Source organism: Berghia stephanieae, chromosome 6 (assembly GCF_034508935.2).
Source record: "Berghia stephanieae isolate SIO BIC M18660-M18661 chromosome 6, UCSD_Bste_1.3, whole genome shotgun sequence".
In the NCBI taxonomy this organism is placed as follows: Eukaryota; Metazoa; Mollusca; class Gastropoda; order Nudibranchia; family Aeolidiidae; genus Berghia; species Berghia stephanieae.
Window position 1 is genome coordinate 25,135,400 of NC_088365.1, and position 24,873 is coordinate 25,160,272.

At 35.7% G+C, this 24,873-nt stretch overlaps 2 protein-coding genes across 2 annotated transcripts in view; both read right to left on the reverse strand.

Annotated features, from left to right (window-relative positions):
• The window catches only part of LOC144974752 (uncharacterized), a 357,750-nt gene that overhangs the window by 248,751 nt on the left and 84,126 nt on the right, over positions 1–24,873 (reverse strand). The gene's annotated exons all lie outside the window — the stretch shown is intronic.
• LOC144974746 (twinfilin-2-like) lies at positions 1,334–23,808 on the reverse strand. Its single transcript, XM_078917969.1, has 10 exons — positions 23,647–23,808; positions 22,925–23,002; positions 21,866–21,916; positions 20,495–20,622; positions 18,698–18,793; positions 17,423–17,527; positions 9,781–9,906; positions 6,181–6,331; positions 4,419–4,537; positions 1,334–3,543 (listed from the first exon to the last, which is right to left on the reverse strand). Exons 1-10 carry the CDS (start codon positions 23,669–23,671, stop codon positions 3,394–3,396), a joined length of 1,029 nt encoding a protein of 342 aa, XP_078774095.1. The 5' UTR covers positions 23,672–23,808; the 3' UTR covers positions 1,334–3,393.

Genomic DNA, 24,873 nt, shown 5'->3' on the forward strand with positions numbered 1-24,873 from the left:
TAAATGTGCTCAAAGCGCTTTACAAGGGGTCATTAGATGGCAGCAACACTAACATATAGGATGAGACATGATATATTTTTTTTCTGACAGGGACAACACTGTTAACTGCCAGGTACTCATTTTACACCAGAGTACGGTGAGAGAATGTGAGTAAAGAGCCTTTTCCAAGGACTCAATTATGCGCGACCCAGAGCAGGACTCGAACCCAGGACCTTCCGATCCAAAGGCGAGTGTCATACCACAAGACCACACAGCTTAACTCTCTCGAGTTCACCCTCATTGAAAATTGAACAAATTTGTTCGATTTTCCAAGCATATGAACTCCAGAGTTAATGTTCAATTGGAACCCAGCTTTTTACTTCATCAGTTACTTGATGATCCACAACCTCTGATGTTGTTTATGACATATTGACACATTGGTGGTCTTGGTGATGCTGATATAAGAAGGTTGATCAATGTCTCATATAACATGTAAATGTATATGTATTATATGTTTTATGTAATATATATATATATATATATATATATATATATATATATATATATATATATATATATATATATATATATATATATATATATATATATATATATATATATATATATATATATATATATATATATATATATATATATATATATATATATAGATATGAACGTGGTTGCCACTGTTAAGGTTATGATCATACAGTAAAACCTCAGTATAGCCCCTCCCTTCCCCCCAGCACCTCTCTGAACCACCAAACCGAACATGAGAAGAGGTGATACAACTTTAATGATAAAACTTCTGTATTCCATGCTACTCAAGCACTTAAAGAGGATTAATGAGTATAGAAGAAAAAAAATTGACGTCACTCAGCTCTTCGTTATTGTTTTTAAACAGCCATTTTTAATGATTAGTTATCCCTAAACTACATCAATCAGACTATAAACGATTTTAAAGTTACACAGTTTTGTGTGTTGGAACGTTATAACGGGCTGATGGAAATTGTGTGTGTTATAGCCAATTGCATAGCATAAATATACACCATCAATCGTCGTGTCATGCTCTAAATTACAAGATGTGGCGATATAACAAGGTTTTACTGTAGTCATAAAGTTGCACTTGGAAGGGATAATGTACAATTGTAACAAATCACTGCAACAATCAATCCAAATCGAAGCATAGATCAACAATAAATAAGAAGGCTAGTAGTTGTAGTAAGTAGTATAAATCACACACATTGACTATTAAGTAATTATTTTTAGACTACGCAAAGAAACTGTATTATTCCAGCCCTCTCATTGGAAAACCCTATCATTTCTTAGTAAATACGTAATCGTTGAATAATGCTTTGAACGTGTTGAATAAAATTTTTATTCGACGATTGCAGAATATTTTCGCACATTTTATTGGTGTGAAATTAGGTGTAAAAGATAGCTGATTGGTAATTATAAATAATCTTTTGGTGCGCATGAATACAAATCCAACGTTTTTAGTTTTGGGTCAAATTGTCATTCAAGCAGAAGGAGAAAGATACAAATTATAGTGAATAGAATTACTATTACCATACCATTTGGTTACAAAATATCTAATAATCTTACTTGGAGAGGTGGAATAAAACGTATTCTTTCATTTCTTTGTATTTATTAAACCCATTATAATTTTATTGTGCAATAATACGTACTCGCAAGTCGTTGTGTTATTGGACACGATAAGAATAACTCGTTTAATAAATACAAAGAGATGAAAGAATCGTATATTGTATCATGCCTTTAGTATTGCATCAATACTTAAGGATTGAAGAGATATTTGTATGGTATCATATTGTGTCGTTTAAGAGCTTTAAAAACATTAAAATGCCCTGTAAACTTTCATGCATACATACAATTTTTTTCAAAGTGATATCAACAACATTCATTGTTAATTTGACAAGTTTCGGTATATAATCACAATTTCAAATTTTAAAAATATCGTATTCACAAATATTCTCATTGTCAAGATTTGTAGGAAAATGTTTGCTATTAACATTCATTTGACAAGTATACCTTTATACATCAGAGAGTTTCAGTAAATTAATTCATTTTAATTTTTAAATATTTTAAAAGAAAAAATAACCCAATAACATCTTTCACGTTATACATCTTTCTGTTGTCCAAATCAAAAAGAAAAACTGTTTTGTTTAAATAAAAGCAGGATATCATTTGTTAAAAATCCAGAACAGTTTCCATCTTCATTGCTTAAACTTAGAGGTCAGAGAATTTTTTAAAAAATGGAAATTATTGAATTGATGTGAAATTATGATGATAATCTAAATTGTTGATGGATGAAATAATAGAACTTCTATCCATACCATAGTTCACAGTCAAATACTCGTAAACTGGAGTTTACATTTGACCTCTTCAACACTTTTTGCTGAATTGTGGGAAAAAAACCCCCCAAAAACGATATATTTTTTGTTATTTCTATTAAAACTCATTCGAAATAAGACTAGACTATGAGGCTTTTAAATGTCTGAAGTTGTAGCAGTTACAGTTTATTCCAATGTTACCATCATATTTAAAAATAAATTTTAAAAAACTCCCGAGGCAGTACATCACAACTGCATTATATCTGTCACTCAAAATGGCTACCATCCAATACAACGAAAACAACAGACGTCAATCACTATTCACCTGTAGATTCTATAAGAAATATGTTGCACTACATTTTAAATATAAGTGTGAAAGATTTGACTCAAAGTGAGACATGAGCTAAAATTATTGTTAATAAAATGTGCGACTTAACCCTTAAAGACAGGGCTCAAGGTTTTATATAACTTGACATTGTACTTCACCGTATTCACCAAGTCAGCAGTAAGAGAACAATGCGACTTACTATAATAGAGATCAGAGTTGCACTTCTATTACCCCACTCTTGACAGACTATTAAGTCTGCAGCTTTAGTCTGATAAATAATGGAGGAGATTATGATTTGGATAAAAATAAAATGTTACCGTTCAAGGGTAAATCATTGTGTTGGCATCCCACCGCATGTTTCAAAATTCACTCTTCAAAAAACTATAAAACTTTAAAATAGAGGGATGTCTAAGATATTTGCAAAATTTCACATATCTATGACTTTTTATGAGAAATTGAGCCTTAAAAAAAAACCCTTGAGCTTTTATATCACGCAATATCCACTAACTGTGCTTTTCAAGGCGAATGACTAACTCTAAACGCAGTCTTCCCTTAAAGTCTTCATTCAAACACTGATAATATAATACATCAATATTTATTTTTACAATTATAAAAATAGATTTCATCATATTTTTCATCATCGTGTTATTCTAGCTCCAGTAACTACTACCCCAACAAACCTCTACGACTAATAACTTCAAGACTTTTGAAAGACAATCGATAATAAATAAATCTCTAAGAGTCGTTTTTGCGATGCATTCTCTTTGGACCTCGGCCAGCGGGTCCTTTTGGCTTGGCAAAAGCTTGTCTAGCTACGTTCTTCTTGGGGTGGATTTCGTCATAAATAAACTCCTCTGTCAATTCTTTTGGGTCATCCACCTCAAGCTGCAAACAAATCAATAATGAAGTAGTGATTAAAAGAAATAAATAACAATGTGAAATTGAATGTAAGCTTCAATTTAATATACAAAAACAGATGAAATGGACGTTTTGGGTTTCCCCTTTATCAACAAAACAGGATGAATGAAACACTACAGATGAATGAGATAATGTGGTAGTGGCATTGTTAAGATGAATAAACAAAAACATTGATGTTAAATATATAGGCCCATGCAGCTGGAGATATTTAAAAAAAAAAAGATTTGTTTCCACAGTGTTAATTCAAATTAATCTCAATACTGTAATTGATAAGTGTGTATTTCATGGAAACATACAAAGAATAAAACCAAAACTTAATCATAATTTGTTTACTCCTAGGTTAAAATATATCCCTTTTTTAATTCTTCACATATTTCTTAATTTAAAAAAAAAAAAGTAATCCTTTAGAACCTCATAAGCCCATGAACTGGAGTTTATTCCGGTTTTTATAGTGTGAAACTGACAATAGCAATTGCTTGCTACCCTTTAGATAGGACATTAGTCTATCGCAAAGTTCTTTCCACCAGATCTAACAGACCCATCTACACAATCACTGCTGGGGGTTTAAAAAATCTCAACTTCACCCCAGATCATTAAATAAAAATAAAATTTCCTGTATTCATCCCATAGGGGAAATTTGTCTCTTGGGTACATTCCAAGGGACTAGAATAACCCAGGCATCAGCCGCAGTAAGCGCTGCAAATTGAGCTACGGCGAGGTGACTTGCTCAAGGCCACACAACGCAGTGGAAGCTGATCGAACTCAGTACCTTTCAGGTACGAAGCAAAGACCGTACCGCTGAGCCCCAGCTATTGGGACAGCCTTTCTAGATTGAACCTTACCTTTTTGGCGATGTCAATGCCTAACTGTGCCATCTGATCACAGAAGGGAGATTTACAACTGGAGTAAAGCATTCTCTCCTTGATAGAACATTTGTAACCTGGCATAGAATATATGAATACTGGGGAAAGAAAAAAAAAATAAAAACATAAATATTAAGGAATGAATGAATAAAACATTTACAGTTCACTCCACTTGTAGCGAAGTCGGTTGTAGCGATCTTCGGAAGTAACGATCTTTTTCTGTAGAACAGGCACCCATATCACACAAACTCAATAAAATACAAACGGTTGTAATGACTTCGCTACATCCGTCGTGACGGTTATAGTGATGCGTATTCTTATCCCCGACCATAATACTTTATAGTAAAAATATAACGGTTGTAACGATGTCACTGCTTCTCTCACTTCGCCAAGCGCCTGTGTCAATACAACACATACAATACACTTTGTGTGTGTAACGTACCACTGATATAATATGTGCTGCTTGTCTTGCGTGTTGCGTCAGAGTAGAGCGAAACGAACTCTCACTCTATTCTTTCACTAGATATATACCTCTCTCACTTTGCCAAGTTCCTTTGTGTGCTGTCTGGCGTGTGTTGTAGTCTAGTGAACAGTGTATTAAGTGTGTTGCCTCAACCACAGACTACAACTACAACTCAACTTAATGGCGACAGGAGGAAAACGCGTTGTGCTTTCTTTGAAGAGAAAAATAGAACTGATTGGTGCAATTGAGAACGGAAAAAAGCAAAAGAATGCCGCATCTGAGTTTGGAGTATCGGGAATAATGAAATTGAAAGAGCGCTACAAGGAGGAGTTCTTTTAAAAAAAAGACAAAAAATAAATAAATAAAAAATAAAATATAAAAAAAAAAAAACAAACAAACAAAAAAAACAAAACAACCTAATATTTGTCAACAGTGGTCAAGACTAATTTTTGTCAAGATAAGGGCAGTAACTCAACAACGAAGTTGAATAGTCGGAATTATTTCCCATGAATTTTCTTCCAACGGCTGTAGCGAACTTCGGATGTAGCGATCTTTTTTCTGGTCCCCCGACGACATCGCTACAAGCGTAGTTGACTGTATATACTGTCAAAAGATATTCTTAATAAAAGAAGAAAAAAAAAGAGCTTTTATACAGCACATTATCCACTCAACAAGTTCAAACTTAACACATGGACATGATCTGTTTTAAGGCACTGTTATAATTTTTTTCAGACAGAGACAACGCTGTTAACTCATTTTACACCTGAGTTCGGTGAGAGAATGTGAGCAAAAAGCCTTTTCCAAGGACTTGACTAGATTATGTGCTGCTCAGAAAGGGACTGGAACCCTGGATCTTCCAATCCAAAGGTGAGCGTCATACCACAAGACCGCATCACTGGATTTGAATAACTCATTAAAAAATAATTTAAGTACTTATGCAAATTCATTTCCATATTAAGCTCACTCAGGTCTGTCAAAATTATCCTTGTATTAAAGTACAGAAAAGTTTTAATGGAAATTTTTTCACTACAAAATTTCAAACAAACTGGATGGATTTTACAGAGAAGAAAAAATTATGAGAAGGCACTATACATTTGACTGTTTCCCTCCCAGCTAGGGTATATCCGGACAGGGCCAGGAAAAAAAACAAGTAATCTCATTCCAAGACAAAGACAGTTGGAAAACAGATATATTGGGACAAAAGACACAGTAAGTCCCTCCCTGCCCACTATGGGAGGTAAGGAACCCCACCCAGTCAAACAACAAGATTCCGGTTACCAGCACTTAGTGTGGGATCGCCTTCGTGGGTGTGTTGGAAATTAAATACGTGGTATCGGGCACTCTCTGTGGGAACACGGGATATCAAATCTGTCACGTGAATGTTGTCATCAGACGCTAACTCAATGGTCTCCCTTGGTATATCAATACTCTGTGAGAATCAAATACAAAAAAAAAATAAAGAAATAAAATATATTAAAATCTTTTTTTAATAAATAAAAAATTGAGAGGATATTGAAACTTCAAGAATTCACAATTTTTACCATATGATGAAGGGATAATTGCACATCATCGTAATATATAACCGTAATCAAGTTTGAAACAAAGCCCCTCCACAATAGTTGTTTTTTTTTATAATTAAAGATTGAGCTTCTATATAGTGCGATATCCACTCAAAGTACTCAACAAAGTGTCCCTGGCCGACAGCAGCATTTAACATGTAGGATGAGACCGGAATCCCGATAGCTCAGTTGGTAGAGCACTCAGTTCACATGCAAAGGGGCCGTGATCGATCCCGGGTGCAGTCGAGATTATTTATTGACCTCCCTGTCCACCCAGCAGTGAATGGGTAGCTGAGTCTGTTAGATTTGTTAGAAATTACTTTGCGATAGACTAGTGTCCTATCCAATGGATAGCAAGCGATTGATATTGTCCATTTCACGCTGTAGAAACCGAGATAAACTCCAGCTCCATGGATCAAATGGCCCTGAAGGACTTAAAAATTATTTTGTTTTAATGAGATATGATGCCTGTTAGGCGATATTACAATTTTTTTCCGACAGAGACAAACATAACATGTGGTATAGGGCAAAATAGGATAAGATCCTTTGAATGCCCTTAATATTAATTAGTAATGCCATAAATCTATTGATTAAATATTACAATAACGATACACGTGGTAAAGATAGTATTTCAACTTAAATGTACTCATGTGGTGTACAAACATATATCTTTAACCGTGACATGCAAAGCGCACACACAACCACACACACACACACACAAACACACACATACACACGCGTATAGAAGATAACCATAATAATATAATAATGCATAATATATACATACAAGATTGAAAGCCATGTCAACAGCAGAGCAAACAAGTATTATTCGTCATATATAAATCTCCCATCATATAATTCCCTGTCTACTAACACCTTGAAATAATCCATAGATTTTGCATTCTTTGTTTCAAATTTCAAACTGTTCCATTTCTGAACAATACGAATACCGAACCAGTTTTGTCTTATGTTTGTTTTGCATCTAGAGACAAAAATCTTAAACTTGTCCCCTCTAGTAAAAGTAATATTAGAATATGAAAAAAAATCAGAAAAGTCTATCCTATCCAGACCATGTACCAATCTATAAACCTGAATTAAATCCCCACGAATTCTTCTATATTTCAAACTGGGTAAGTCAAGAAATTCTAACCTTTCCTTATAAGATAAATACTGTATTGTATAAATTTTTTTGGTAGCTCTCCTCTGTACACTTTCAATACTAATAGATTGTCTTTTATATAATGGGCTCCAGATGCAATTTCCGTATTCTAGAATTGGTCGAACGAGCGATTTATACAAATATAAAAATGTGGTTTTATCAAGACTTATAAAGGTTCTATATATTATTCCCATCATTTTGTTTGCACGGCTTACACAATTATCAATATGTAAATCAAAATTCAAATGTGAATCAAAAGTAACTCCCACATCCTTTTCATAAGGCACAACGGAAAGTAGATTTGACATATAAGTATCGGTAAAATAATTATGACATGGATTATTTTTTCCTATATGTAATACTTTACATTTCGAAACATTAAAATCCAAATGCCATGTTGTAGACCATTTGAAAAGTGAAAATATATCATTTTGTAGAATGTTATGATGTTCAGTTGTACTATAGATCTTTGTATCGTCTGCAAACAGTTTACAGGCTGAATTTATGCCACATGGTAAATCATTTATATATAAAAGAAATAAAAGTGGTCCCAATACGCTTCCTTGGGGTACACCGCTAATTACATTCTTAAAATCCGACCCCACACCATTGACAATGACCCTTTGTATTCGATTATTAAGAAAGTCTTTAATCCAGTTAAAGATATTCCCTTTAAATCCATATGTTTTTAGTTTAATGAATAATCTCTCATGAGGTACAGAATCAAAATCCTTGCGGAAATCAAGATAAACAACATCAATGCATTGATCACGATCAATTAACTTGGTAAAATCCTCCATCACCTGTAAAAGTTGAGTAATGCATGATCTCTTTGATCTAAAACCATGCTGGTTATCGTTTAGCATCGTATGACTTTCAAGAAAGTCCATTATTCGGTCTTTCAAGATAGACTCCATAACCTTACAGAGTATGCATGTTAAGCTGATGGGCCTGGCCTATAGTTTGCAGCATCTAGTTTGCTTCCCTTTTTATGAATGGCAGTAACATTGGCTTGTTTCCATTCAATGGGTAAGGTACCAGATTCAAGAGACTTATTATATATTGTTGATAGCGGCTGTGATATTTCAAAGGCCACTTCTTTCAGTAAACGGGGATGAAGGGAATCGGGTCCCATGCTTTTAGTCACGTCTAAATTCAACAATTTTGCAAGTATGTCTTCTTGTGTAATATAAAAATCGGGGACGTTTAATTGATTTGTAACATTGAACGTTGGTATATTTGTAGTGTCTTCTTGAACAAACACAGATGAAAAATAATTATTTAAAACATTAGCTATATCTATATCCGAAGTAACCTTGGTACCATCATCTTTCAGTAAAACACTAACACCTGGTTTTCTTTTCAACTTTCTGTTTACATATCTCCAAAAGCCTTTCGGACTACTCTTACATTCGTGTGCCAATGTACATTCATACGTTTTCACAGCATTTTGAATCGTGTGTTTGGTATTATTTCTAACCTTGACATAATTATGAAAATTATCTGTTGTAGGATACTTTTTGAATTTCTTATACAATTTATGTTTCTTATTAACCTTGTTAACAGCCAGGTACTCGTGTACTCATTTCACAGTGAGAGAAAATGAGTAAAGAGCCTTTTCCAAGGACTCAACTGTGCGCTACTCAGAGTGGGACTCAAACCCAGGACCTTCTAATCCGAAGGCGAGTGTCATACCACAAGTCCACATAAGAGATTTTTTAAATTCCTACATTCCATCATAGTTCCTAATCACACTGAAATTCATGAATACTTGAAAACAATATTTTTTTCAGATCGGAAGGTCCTGGGTTCGAGCCTCGCTCAGCGCATAGTTGAGTCCTTGGAAAAGACTCTTTACTCACATTCTCTCACTGTACTGAGGTGTAAAATGAGTACCTGGCCGTTAATAGCAGTCTCTGTCTGAAAAAAATGGTATTATCGCCGAACAGGCGTCATGTCTTGTTCTTTATGTTACATGTTGCTTTTGGTCAGGGACCCTTTGTAAAGTGCTTTGAGCACTTTAAATGGATATTGCGCTATATAAAAGCACAATATTTTTTTCTCTCTTTTAGATTTAAATATATAAAACCAATGAAAATTGAAAAAAAAACGAAAAACAGACCAAGACTCAGGAGAGGGAAACCCCTAAAACTGTCTTACCAACTGAACATAATTTACACGTCCATTCTTGAAATTGATGAGCGCTGATTCAGCTTCTCTGGATAAGGGGAAAGCCACGCCTTGGAGGGTTTGACTTCTGGTTTCTGTGTTGATGTGAGCATTGACCTGGAAAGGGACATGACAGAATAAATAGTTGATAAAAGACAATCACGAATCTAAAGTCCAATGGTTCTTATAACAGGATTTAATGCTAAAAGGTTAAAAAAACAAAACATCAGGACTCTATTCTTAGATGATTTGGTGTCTTGGTTTTTCCCAACTCCCCCTTCCACTCCAGCAGTGGTTTAGTAAATAGGTCTAATTCAAATCTGGCGGAAAGAACTCTACAATAGACCAGGTTCCTATGGGAAGGTTAGTTTGCATTTTTTACAATTCATTTTAGGCTGCAGAAACAGAATTTAAAAGTGGATTTTGCGGGACCTTAGGCTCTAAAGAACCATTAATTTAAAGGATATTTTAAAAAATATTTTCACAGCTTTTCCAATATTCTGCCCTAAAGTGCTAATCAAATTCATAACTTTGTTATAGGATCAAACCATAACATTTCTAAAAAAATTGTGTCCAAACAATGATTGGTTTAGAAAGCACACAAAATTATCACAAAAATAATTAGTATAATATATGGTTAATCCATTTATACAAAATCCACCTTATTTAGATCACAATATATGATGGACAAGTACCCTATCTAATGGAATGCAAGAAATTGTTTAACCCTCTCCTTACCACCTACAGCAAAATCGTCACATTTGTTACGACACAATATACATTTTTTCTTATTCAGATTTATTTTGTGTACATCACAATAATCTTTGTTTAATTAATAAGAACATAAAGTTGTTTTGGATAGAGATTGTTTGAGTTTAAAAAATCAATTTTTCTGCTTGGTAAGCCTGCCATATTTGGGAAAATCATCGGTAAGGACAGAGTTACGGCTTCCCCCACATGTGAGCATTCGGTCTCTAAAGACCACTGTTACCATTTCTAGTTTTGTCAGTCTTTTAACAGGTAAGAAATCCTAACATTTATACAATAGATTGTGGAGAGCAGAGGAGGCTGGGATTGTAAAAGTATTAACGAAAAGATGAAAATGGAAAGTCTTCATCAGCAAAACAATAAATAAAGGAATGTAGAATGTTCCTTTGCTTGTTTTGCAGATAAGGCTTTGTATCCGAAATTTCCATTGTCAGTGCTGTTCCCATCTGAAGCCTTACCATTTTCATCTTAACAGACTGAACTGTGAGTGGGAATAAAAAGGTAAACTCTGTCATTCAACAATACTTTCATTAACCCCCATTAACTCAATCCAACTTTTAGAAAGTCAGGGCTCTAAACTACACTATAACAAATGAAGGAGAAAACACACAACCAAATATTGAAACCTTCATTAATAAAATGGAAGATTTTTTAAAGACACATGCAGAATCATAATTTCATTTCCTCACACTCGCTTGCTTTTGTTAAATGGGACAATAAGGTAGAGAGGTTGTGACGTCACACCCTCCTCTTCTCCAGGTCAAAACATCTTGGAAGTATATGTGTCAGTGTCAGTGCATGACATAATCAGTCGAATGGTGAAAAAGTTTGAACTGAGATATTTCCAAGTTAGGTAGAAGGTCAATTTTTATCATAAATAATTAAATCAACCCTTTTTGTACATCTTCGGGAAATATCAAAGCTTAATTTCACTTCTAAATATTTTTTACAGCTCATCATCATCATTGCCTTTTTCACCCTGGGTCAGGGTATAGGCCACAGACAAACAGTTTCCATCCTTCTCTATCCTGAGCCAACTTTTTTATCTCATTCCAGGTCTTACCACTTCTCTGTATATCAGCTTCTTTAATTCTTCTCCATGTTCCTCGTGGCCTTCCCCTTGATCTTCTGCCCTGAGGGTTCCAGTCCAATACTTTCTTTGTTATAGTTGAGTCATTCTTTCTAAGCGTGTGTCCAATCCACCTCCATCGTCTTCTTCCTATATCCTCTCCCACTGGTTTCTGCTGTGTTCTTTCCATACTTCTTCATTTTTTATTCTATCCATCCATTTTATTCTGAGTAGCTTACGCATGCACCTGTTTACGAAAATCTGTACCCTCCTTATACATGCCTGTGATGCGATCCAAGTTTCACATCCATACAGTAGGACAGACTTCACGTTTGAGTTGAAAAGTCTTAGCTTTAGTTGAAGGGAGATATCTTTAGTTCTCCAAACTCTGTTCAAAGATGTGAATGCAGCCTGTGCCTTTCCTATTCGTGCTTTCACCTCTGCTTCCGTGCCTCCATCCTTGTCAATTATACTTCCGAGATAGCAGAAAGTGTCTATATCTTCGAGTTCCTGATCTTTTACTTTGATCTGCTCCCTTTGACGCGTACCTATCCTCAAGACCTTTGACTTTGCAGGGTGAATTCTTAGACCAATTGATTCCGAGAGGCTGTTTATAATTGTGGTTTTTGCTTGCATCTGGTCCTGGGTGTGGGACAAAAGAGCCAGATCATCTGCAAAATCCAGATCATCCAACTGTGTCCAGGGGGTCCACTGTATCCCATTTCTTCTCCCTTTGGAGGTTTCCTTCATTAGCCAATCAATGACAAGGATGAACAGGAATGGTGAGAGCAAGCATCCCTGCTTGACACCAGTCTTAATTTCAAAGCTGTCAGTAAGCTGATCTTCATGTACAACCCTGCAACTTGATCCTTCATACATTTCCTTAATGAGGTTTACTATCTTTTCAGGGAGTCCATAATGTGCCAGAATTTTCCACAATGTTGCTCTGTCAATACTGTCGAAAGCCTTCTCGTAATCCAGAAAGTTGACAATAAGAGGAGAGTTCCATTCTATAGACTGTTCTACTATGACTCGCAGAGAGGCAATCTGGTCGGTGGTTGAACGGTTTTTCCGAAAACCTGCCTGTTCGTCCCGCAGTTTAGCATCTGTTGCATTCTTAATTCTCTCTAAAATAATACGGTTGAAAACCTTTCCTGGGATAGAAAGAAGAGTGATGCCTCGATAATTATTACAATTACTGAGGTCCCCTTTCTTTGGAAGCTTGATAAGATGTCCTTCCTTCCAATCCTTTGGGAATATCCCGTTATTCCAGATTCTCTCAAATAGTGGGTGCAGGGCCTCAGCATTTCTTTCCGCATCAACTTTTAGAGCCTCCGGTGGAATCTGGTCTGGTCCAGCAGCTTTCCCCCTTTTCATCTTGTTAATGGCACCCACAATCTCTGCTATCGATGGTGGATCACAGCTAATTGGTAGCTCATTCCTTGCAGGCAAAATTTCTGGCTGGTTGTCTGGTGGTGGTCTGTTCAGAAGGCAGTTGAAATGTTCCCTCCATCGTTCAGATTGAGCCTCTTTTCCAAAAATAGTTTTCCCATCTTTGTCTTTGACTGGTACCTCTGGTTTCCCATATTTTCCAGCAAGTGTCTTGGTAGTTTGATAAAGGATCCTCATGTGTCCTCCAGTCGCTGCTGCTTCTGCTTTCTCTGCAAGTCTGTTCATGAATGCTTCCTTGTCTTTCTTCACAGATCTTTTGACTTCCTTAGCTATGGCTCGATACTGCTCTTGTGCATCCAGTCTTGAAGCCCTTGTTCGGCTTGCATTCACTTGTTCCTTCCTTGTTCTCCTCTTTTCAATAAGGTCCAAGGTGGTTGGACTTATCCATTCTTTATGTTCCGATTTCTTTACCCCCAATACCTCGTGGCAAGTTGTTATGTAGACTTCCTTGATCTTTGCCCAATGTGACTCTACATCTATGTCCTCCTCGAGCTCAGTAAGAGGTTGGAATCTATTACTCAATTGTAGTTTGAATTCCTCATTTTTTTTCCCCATCAAGTGCATTCACCTCGAATTTTCTTCTTGTATGTGATCTGGCCCCGTGTTTTCTGAGTCGGAGCTTAAGCTTTGCCAATAGCAGGTGGTGGTCTGATCCAACATCTGCCCCTCTCTGTACTGTCACATCTTCCAATGAACGTCTGAATCTACGAGAGATACAAAAATGATCAATCTGATTCTCTGTCACACCATCTGGTGAGACCCAAGTTGCTTTGTGAATCCTCTTATGGGGGAACACTGATCCTCCAATCACCAAACTGTTGAATGCACAGAAATTTGCAAATCTCTCTCCATTATCATTCATTTCTCCCATGCCATGACGTCCCATGATACCTTCATAGCCTACGTTATCCTGTCCCACTTTTGCATTAGCATCTCCCATCAATATGTTGATGTCTTTCCTTGGCAACTTGTCAATGACTTGTTGTAGCAGACCATAAAATGTATCTTTGTCCTCATCTGTTGCATCATTTGTTGGGGCATAGATCTGTACAATGTTCATGCTGATCTTCTTACTCCGTGTTGTAAAGGACGCCATAATGATCCTTTCTCCGCATTGTTCCCATCCTCTCAGTGACTTCTGGGCAAACTTGCTTAGAATTATTCCTACTCCCTGTGTATGAATCCCGTCCCCTCTCCCTGAATATAAAATCTTCTCCCCAGACTTGAGGTGTTTCTGTCCGGATTGTATCCAGTGGGTTTCGCTTACTCCAAGTATATGCAGCCTGTATCTTCTCATCTCAGTCACAACTTGAGAGCTTTTTCCTGCTTCATACATGGTGCGAACGTTCCACGACGCAATTCGAAGCTGCTTGTTTGGCGAAGACGTCATCGGGTCAGCAGAGTCCTTTCGGCTTTGTCTGTTGTCCTTCATAAATTCTGTAATTCCAGAAACTCTTCGGTCGCCCAAGCTAAAAAAAGGATTTAGTTTGTCTGTCTGTGTTTCTGTAACGGTTTGAGTTTAACGGAAAGGGGTGTTAACCCTTTGCCAACCCCCAACCTGGAGGACCAGGTGACTCAAAGATGGGGGAATCACACACCATTTGTCGCCTTTTACGACACGCTGGCTTGGCGTTGGGCTATTCTTGACCCTCTCAGTTGAGGGACCCCGGACACCACACGGGGATTTTACAGCTAGTCAAGTTGAAAAAGTATGAAATTTGAGAAAAGTTGCTGAATACCTTTCCCATACATCTGACCATAACTTAATGAAAAATCACCCGATTTACTTCAAATAAAGATTAAAATGCTGTGGTGAGAATATTCTTTCAGTAAATGCAAAAAATGCAAATCCAAAATTCACCGTCCGACTGATTATGTCATACACTGCCACATATAACAATCCTCCGAACAATGTATAAACAATGAATAGATTACATATTGAATCATAAGATGACATAACTATATTAGTAGCAGGATAAAAAGGTCGATTCTTAAGATTACGCAGAGCTGCCTATTTGAAATTCCAAAAATTTGTAGTTTCCAATGGAAAAAAATGAAAAATCCACTTTAAATAGCTTCAGAAATAAACAATTTGCCATCACACATGATCCAAAAATGCTCCTAAGTTCTGGATATAGGTCTGAGGAACTAAACTTTCCTTTTCAACAAGATTTATTGAGTCAAAGAGATAAATGGATTTCTGTAGCTGGAGTCAAAAATTCGTATTTCTACAACTTTTTCGTAGTACTAGGCAGGTTTGGATTACGGGACATAATAGAGTGAGGATGGATGATCTTTATTGACGACCAGCATATTATATTTAGACTAGAAAAAAGTTGCCATCACTCTGAAACCAGAATATCAGTTGCAAAAGGCATGTATTCGGTCTTCCGGAAGACTGGCTTTTCATTTCCAAGCAGATTGGAACCAGTATTTTGACAACACACTTTTGTTCCCTATTGTATCTCTCTATCACCTCGTTAAGATGAATACTACAATAATAAAGGATAATGTTACGGTTTCCTAAGTTCTATATTAACTTAAAAAATTGAGGAGCAGGCACCTGGGTATAAGATAAAGAACTGAACAAGTGTGTATGAAAGGTGCCAGACAAAGCAAGAAAGAAAAATACAAAAAAAAAAAAAAACATCCAAAAAAATCAGTCTACCTGGACTGGGGATCGAACCTCAGACCTTCTGATTACCGGTCAGACATTCTACCATTACACCACAGAGGCTCCCGGGAGCCATGGTAGCATGTCAGACCGGTAATCAGAAGGTCTGAGGTTCGATCCCCAGTCGAGGTCGACTGATTTTTTGGGATGTCTTTTTCTTGTATTTTTCTTTCTTGCTTTATCTGGCACCTTTCATAAACAATTGTTCAGTTCTTTATGGTCTATATTAGGCAAGCTTGTCATGTACTATTTAAAAAAAAAAAAAGAAAAAAAAAAGATTAGTCTGAGTCCTAAGTTACACATTTCATTTCATTCAATCAAAGACAAATCCAATTCTTCTCATTTATTATCCATGCTACCTTACCATCATTGAAACTGCGAGCTACACATTGAGATGTATAAAAATGACAAATATTGTAGAATTAACATTGATTCCATATCACAGGTTTACAATGTGTCACAGAGATATAAAATGGGAGGAGGATGGAGTATCTATCAATTTTTTTGAATCAAAAAATAAATTGTGTATAACTTAATTTTATCCATCAGGGCTTCAGTGCGGCTATGTGGTCTAGTGGTAAGACATTCGCTTTTGGATCGGGAGGTCCTGGGTTCGAGCCTCGCTCGGTGCATAGTTGAGTCCTTGGAAAAGGCTCTTTACTAACATTCTCTCACCAATCTCAGGTCTAAAATGAGTACCTGGCCGTTTACAGCATTGTCTCTGTCCAAAAAATTGTAATATCGCCAAGCAGGTGTCATGTCTCGTCCTATATGTTATGTGTTACTGTGGGCCAGGGACCCCTTGTAAAGCGCTTTGAGCACGTTTAGTGGATATTGCGCTATATACATGAAAAAAGCTCAACAAAAAAAAAAAAATAAATAAAACTACCCATGCTTGGATATCTTGGATAGATGTTATGATCCCAGTCCTACTTATGCTACGACAAAGAGCAATTCGGTGGCCAAAACACAATTCCTACCTTACGGAGATCTCTGAGTACTGATCAATCAAAATCAGATCGCTTTGTCCGATCTTAATTTAGTAAAAAACAAAAATAAAAAAGCCCCAAAAAAAAAAATAAATAAATAAAACCAAAAAATCAACCCTAATAGACCAAAAAAAAAAAAAAAAAAAAAAACTAGAATGCAGCACGCCTCAATGCTCTGAAGGACGATTGTAGACTATTTTCAATTAAGCATGTAATTATTTTTGTAAGTCAAATTTGCAACTGAAGAAAAAGAAATTCATTGAAACAGCTTTATGTATTTTTTTTAACGCAATTTCTGCAAAACATATTCTTTCTCTTTCAGCACCATTGGCCGCACTGTGCGGCCAGAGCAGAATCTGTTCTACTGGCCAATGGCTGCAAAGTGCGGCCGGTCTTAAAAGGCAAAAATATTAATGTAATCCAATCCTACTGTCTACAAAAGTACTATAAATTGAACCAATGGTATCATTTCTTGCATCAGAACATTCAATTGGCCCTAGGGGGGTATTTTAATTGAGATTTTCTGCCGAATTCGAATGTCTATTTGTCTTAGCTTGTCATTCTCATGCTGCCTCAGTCAGGTATCAGTCATTTTGTGATGGAAATGTGAATATAACCTCAGCGCTGAAAGAGTTAAGAATGCAGACCTTTAAATAGATAAATAAAAAGTCCAGTCTATACCTCGCTTTCACGAATCATCTTGACTTCTTCCTCGGCCATTGTCAAAGGCTTTGGGGCCAGGGCAGACTGAACGTGTTTCTTGTAACCATCCAAGTCAATGTCCCCCTGGGAAAAAGAATTGTTTTATTCTTTCTTCAAAAGTTTTAATTCTGCAGCAGAAAAAGTTAGAGGCTAGAACAAATATACAACCATCTAGGAAAAATAATGGCATTCTAAACTCAAAATATTCATCAGCCATACAATTATTATAAAAAAATAAAATTAAGCCCTTCCCCCACGACATCATAAGATATCGGTGCCTAGGCATTCCACGAAGGAATATAGATAATTCATCAAACAAGATGTCTGATGTCAACAGGAATCACCCATGTTGTCCAAGTGAGTAAATTGAGGGTTTATAATATTGCCAAGGAAAAAAACGAAAGTGACTGAAGCGGGGGTTGAACCCAGGACACTAACATTAAAAAAATGAGCTGGAGCAATTATCTATTATACCACTCATTCATTATCAGCAGGATTTAAAATTAATTATGTCAGAGGGGATTCTGAACATACATTCATCTTGCATCAAGCAGGTTTGTTTGTTTGTTTTTAAGGGTTTTACAGGCTTGCAACACATTTAGGTCATATCAGCGGGAGTGAAAACGAAGAAAATTAGATTGTAAAAATATTCTAGATGTACAATTATAAGGACTTGAGTAAAAAGTAAGACAAAGTGGAATGGAACAAATAGGGAACATATGTCGATTCCGAGAGCACACCATCAGTGTACTTAGTTTGAGATTTCCTAAAAGTCTCACCCAGGCACCAGCACAAGATCCCACTAAGAGGAATACACTCAAATGTTTATAAATCATATGTTTAAAAAAAGACAATACATAACAGACAGATGATTTACAAGGAAAAAAAATCATCTCCCATAACTAAAACTATACATTTGACTGTTTCCCTCCCAGTCAAGGACTCCGGTCAGGGTCAGGACAAAACTAAGTAACTTCATTCCAAGACAAAGACAGAAAGCAATTGGACAACAGATAACAGGGGGATAGAAGACACAACAAGCACATCCCTGCCCTAGCAGGTTTATGTCATATCTCAACACATGACAAACATGCACAAAAAATAATGAAGCATACAAATCCCATTCAACATAAACCTTCCAACAGTAGACTTTTTAAATTTCAAATCTATTGTCTATATCAATATAAAAAACTTCTGATGCTTTCAAACATTTTCCTTTATGATACATGTCCATTTATCTATGGAACAACTTACAATAGCGGTACCGAAAACCTCATCCTTTATCTGTCCACCTCCAAATTCCTGCTTCAGTGTGGCTTTGGTGGCAGCATACAACATTTTTTCTCTCACCTGAAAAGAAGGATGATATAGTTTTCATATTAATTTTTTTTTTTTTGATTAAAAAGCTTTAGCTTTTACATAGTGCAATATCCACTGAACGTGCTCAAAGCGCTACAAGGGTCCTGCCACAGCAAATAACAGTAGGACGCCCTGTGCCTTAGGCAAATTACATTTTTGGACAGGACACGTGTTACAGCCAGTTACTCAATATATAATATATATATATATATAAATGATATATTATACACAATATATATTATATATATATATATATATATATATATATATATATATATTAGGAAACACATCATCATCATCATCATTGCCTTTTTCACTCTGGGTCAGGGTGTAGGCCACAGACAAACATCCTTCTCTATCTTGAGCTGACTTTTTTTTTAACTCGTTCCATGTCTCATCACTTCTCTGTATATCAGCTTCTTTAATTCTTCTCCATGTTCCTCGTGGCCTTCCCCTTGATCTTCTGCCCTGAGGGTTCCAGTCCAATACTTTCTTTGGACGGATGGGTAGAATTAAAAATGAAGAAGTGTGGAAAAGAACACAGCAGAAAACAGTGGGAGAGGAAATAGGAAGGAGACGATGGAGGTGGATTGGACACACCCTTAGAGAGAATGTCTCCACTATAACAAAGAAAAAAGGAAACACAAGGAGAGAAAAAAAAGATGCTGATGGCTACATCTTTCACAGTTTGTGAGCTCATGTCAAACATTTAAATGTTCAATTATCCAAGGTTACTTGTTTCATAACAGTGACTCTACCTTCAAACACATAAATCTGAATTTCAAATCAAGAATTTTAGCAGAATATCATGGAAACCCTGGTGTCCAAAATAAGCCAGATCCTGAATTATGTTAATATAAATAAACAGAGTCCAGCAGGAAATATAGTTGTAGTTGTAGCCTTTTGATACTACAATATAATAATAATAATAATAATAATAATAATAATAATAATAATAATAATATAATAATAATAATAATAATAATAATAATAATAATAATAATAATAATAATAATAGTAATAATAATAAATGTGTTTTTATGTAGTGCCTTACCCCGTGTATCAACAAGCTCAAAGCGTTTAACAGTGGCAACTTTGACTCGAACATACAACCTCTCAAACATGCAATACGAAACAAAGCAATATAATTCTACAATATAAATATAAATGTACAGCTATGTGGTTTTGTTGTATGATATTCGCCTTCAGACTGGAAGGTCCAGGGTTCAAATCAACCTGACTGCCGCATATATAATCACATTCTCTCATCGTACTTAGGTGTAAAATGAGTAAAATGAAGTAATCAGCATTTTCTTTGAGAGAACGAAAATTGTTATAATGCCTAACAGGTATGTCTCATCCTACATGTTAAGTGTTGCTGTTGACTAGGGACCCTTTGTCTAGCGCTTTGAGTACGTTTAAGTTTAAGTTACACTTTACTTGAGCTTTTATATAGCGTAATATCCACTAAATGTGCTCAAAGCGCTTTACAAGGGGTCCCTGGCCAACAGCAACACGTAACATGTAGAACGAGACATGACGCCTGTTAGGTAACATTACAAATTTTTTCCAATAGAGACAAAGCTGTTAAGGGCCAGGTACTCAATTTACACCTCACCTGAGTAAGTTTAGTACGTTTAGTGGATATTGCACTATATAAATACTCAAGTTAAATATAAATACAATAGTTACAGGAGCAAAGTCAGGTGACCAAGCGATGAGCAGCCACTCGTATCCCATGGAGTTCTTGGAATCAAAACGATACATGAAGTAGGCTGCCAGCTTTTCATCCAGCAGGGGGCGCACCATTGAATCGTAATGTAGATACAGTCAAGGAAATTGATGCATGATATATATAGGTTTCTGCGACATGTGTGGAGAAGAGACGGAATAGAAAAGTTGGTAACATCTGGGATGATCGAAAGGAAAGAGAGCTAGAGGAAGACAAAGAATGACATATATCTAAATAACCTAAGAATGGCCAAATGTGATTTAAAAAGCAACACAGATTTCATTCGCACTGCAGAGGATCATGATTCGCGGAGACAGCTGACCGGCAACATGCTCAAGAGTACAAGCCACGATTGATGATGATGATGATAATACATAGAGATGTGACTTGTCATCCCAAAACAGTAGCATGTTGGGGTCGGTTAGAAGATGAAAATTGAATTTATAACTAAAATTATGAGTATGAGACATTGGCTAATTTATCTGATTTATCGGGTGGGGGGGGGGGGGGGGGGAGGATAATTTTGTTTTCATAAAGAATGAAGAATTATTTAGTATTTCTGACAATTTAAACTTTAAATTCACTTTTTCTGCGTCTCATTCACGGGGACATACTATCAGATTGAGGTGGTAGGTAACCTGTTATGGTGGTAAGGAGGATGTTATGATCAATATTATATCACCAATAAATATAGTGTTTATAGAGTAGTAGTAATGGAGCAAAAAAAATGATTGTTCACATGTTATATCATAGAATATTTAAAACTTCCAGATATTTGGTTTTGAAATTAAACAATAATAATAATAAAATAATAATAATAATAATAATAATAATAATAATAATAATAATTATAAATAATAATAATAATAATAATAATAATAATAATAATAATAATAATAATAATAATATATAATATAATAATAATAATAATAATAATAATAATAATAATAATAATAATAATAATAATAATAATAATAATAATAATAATATCATCATCATCATAAATAAATAAAATTAAATAAAATTCCCTTTATTAATCCAAAAGGGGAAATTTATCTCTAAGGTTTTTTCCAAGGGATGAATTGGAATAAAGCATGTGTCAGCCGCAGTGCTGTGCTGCAAATTGAGCTAGGGCAAGATGACTTGCTCAAGGCAACACAGCGCCGTTGGTATTTGAACTCAGTACCTTTTGGGTATGAAGCAAAGACCATACTGCTGAGCCACACAATAAAAATAACAACAATAATATACAAGTACTAAAATAAATCATTTCGTTCAGTCTAAACAATGCAGTGCCTATCATCATGCATTAAAACTTCCAAAAAGGATATCTTCCTCCCATGTTCCCCTGGGTTTCTTTGTTGCCGCACATGTCAACTGCTCTGAAATAAAAATAAGAAAGACACACATTTTATTTTAAAAAAGTCAGGACAGCAAATTTTACAAATTCACTATTTCACACAACTCAAGTTTTGTGTTAAGCAACACTTCTGTATTTAGTTTTATTATATTGCCCATCACTGCCAATAGCTAGGTAATAATTCATACCTTTTTCAAATGAGTAGCTAAGTAAAGCATTTAATTAGAGCATTTATATAGCGCAATATCCACTAAACGTGCTCAAAGCGCTTTACAAAGGGTCCCTGGCCAACAGCAACACGTATATAGAACGAGACATGATGCCTGCTATGCGACATTACATTTTTTCGGATAGAGACAACCTTGTTAACGGCCAGGTACTCATTTTACACTGAATACAGTGAGAGAATGTGAGTAAAGAGCCTTTTCCAAGGACTCAACTATGCGCCGAGCAAGGCTTGAACCCAGGACCTTCCAATCCGAAAGCGAGTGTCATACCACAAGACCACATAGCTGTTGTTTGTTTGTTTGTTTTCAAGGGTTGCGACACATTTAGGTCATTTCAGCGCCTGATAATAATAATAATTACAAAAGGGAGTTGCAAAACCGTTTGATTTCAAATGTAGATTAAAATGACATGGTTATGAATGGCTGTATACAAACAGTTCAGGCCTCTCCTTTTCTATTCTCTTGTCCCTTGCACAGCTGAAAATGTCTGTCTTAGAGTGCTCTTGGCAAAAAACGAAAATCCTGAACAATTATCAACTTTTCACTTAAGTATATGTTTTATCTTTGTTTGCACTTCAAGTCATCAATCTTTTTTTTTTTTTACCAACTCACACGAAATACAATCTATGTATTTCTATTAGAACTTAAACTCATGGTCTTGAAATCCAAATTCAAACTATGCATCTCCTCTGTGCAAATTATTGGATCTCAAATAGCATGGGAAAAAAAAAAATTATGACTACATCCAACAAAAGAAAATATTCTTAAATTCATGGTATTGTAGCTCAATTTGCAAATCTTACCATTTGCAATGGCAATCTTTATAAGTCTATAGGTTCCATCTTTACTTTCGGCAAGAACAGATCTGAGCTCATCATTTGCTGAAATAATTAAACGCAAGAAAAAATTATTTTTTTTAATGGATCTGAAATAATTGTTGTTAAATAACCATATGAAAACAAACAGCTTTGGTTAAAGCGTCTGTATATTATGAAATTTGACTAAATGTTGTGTTGGGTGGGTGGCATTGGGGACTGACATTCATTAACAAAAATTTGTGGCTGCGCATTGTTGTAACTTTGTAAAAAAAAAAAAAAAAAAAAGTTGAATGACCATCCATCAAAGTGGAAATAGTAAAAGAAATAAATTTGCATGATGTCAATTCAAATCACCGTAAAGTTGTGATTTAAGTAAATTGTCGAAATATCAATATCATTGTGCACCGGCAAGAGGCTGTCATTCATTGAATAAGCAAGAGTATGATTTTTATAAAATAGTAGAGATACATAACAATAATAAGACCATTATATGTTATGATTTGAATTTGTTGATTTCCTATCCGGATCCATTGAAAAATGACACCTTTCGTCGACGTTTTAACTTAGTGGGTAAAGACTTAGACTCGCTCATCTTGCTCTTATCTTATCAACAATCGCTTTTGCCACACCTCCTTTTTCCTGATTGGAATGGATATTGATTTTCAAATTCAAAAGTAAGAAAATTCGATGTCTCAAAGATAAATTACCTCTTATTCCAGTTTGATGTGACATTTTCAAGAACTTATAATTAAATAGGCAACGTGCTGGTCAATTTAATGATCTTTATTCGGCTTTAGCAGAAGACACTGAAGACAGCAATCTTCAGAAAGGAAAGAAGGAAGTTGGTCTTCAGTTAGTCTTTGAGAGATAAATACGGGTTATTTCCCTTCGCGAGAATTTTTGTGATCGGTTAGTCTAATTTAACAACAAGATATGAAGTGAGTAGAAAAGTGCCAGAAGACAATAGAGAATAAAATTTTTTTTTTTTTTTTTTTTTTTTTTTTTTTTTTTTTTTTTTCGCGGCGGTGGTGGGGTTTGAACCTGCGACCTTATTGGTACGACAACTCCGGGAAAAAAAAAAAAAAAATTTTTTTATTCTCTATTGTCTTCTGGCACTTTTCTACTCACTTCATATCTTGTTGTTACCAACATAAGTGCCTGCTCCACTCACTTTTCTGAATTAAAAATTCACCCCATACACCGGAGCATACTCAATGTCTCAATCGTTTCTATGTTATATGTTTGTGATGAGAATATTGGCTATTAAGCTTAACTGCTGGTCAAAATTATTTCGCGATGGTGGTGAACGAATCGGCGATCTCAAGAAGTGGGTGAGAGAGGGATCTAGAAATGACTTTGGGTTTGAAACGAATATTTTTGTGTTCGTGGATAGCTCACACGGTAGAGCCACGCTCTCACCTGCCAGGCGGAGTTGTCGTACCAATAAGGTCGCAGGTTCAAACCCCACCACCGCCGCGAAAAAAAAAAAAAAAATTTTATTCTCTATTGTCTTCTGGCACTTTTCTACTCACTTCATATCTTGTTGTTACCAACATAAGTGCCTGCTCCACTCACTTTTCTGAATTAAAAATTCACCCCATACACCGGAGCATACTCAATGTCTCAATCGTTTCTATGTTATATGTTTGTGATGAGAATATTGGCTATTAAGCTTAACTGCTGGTCAAAATTATTTCGCGATGGTGGTGAACGAATCGGCGATCTCAAGAAGTGGGTGAGAGAGGGATCTAGAAATGACTTTGGGTTTGAAACGAATATTTTTGTGTTCGTGGATAGCTCACACGGTAGAGCCACGCTCTCACCTGCCAGGCGGAGTTGTCGTACCAATAAGGTCGCAGGTTCAAACCCCACCACCGCCGCGAAAAAAAAAATTTTTTATTCTCTATTGTCTTCTGGCACTTTTCTACTCACTT

Excerpts from the sequence above, each read along its gene's own strand:
- LOC144974746 (XM_078917969.1), bottom strand. The coding sequence starts at position 23,671 with ATGTCACATCAAACTGGAATAAGAG. Across the intron at positions 6,332-9,780 it reads GTGTAAATTATGTTCAGTTG|AGTATTGATATACCAAGGGA; the intron begins GTAAGACAGTTT and ends TGATTCTCACAG. Across the intron at positions 4,538-6,180 it reads CGATCCCACACTAAGTGCTG|TATTCATATATTCTATGCCA; the intron begins GTAACCGGAATC and ends TTCTTTCCCCAG.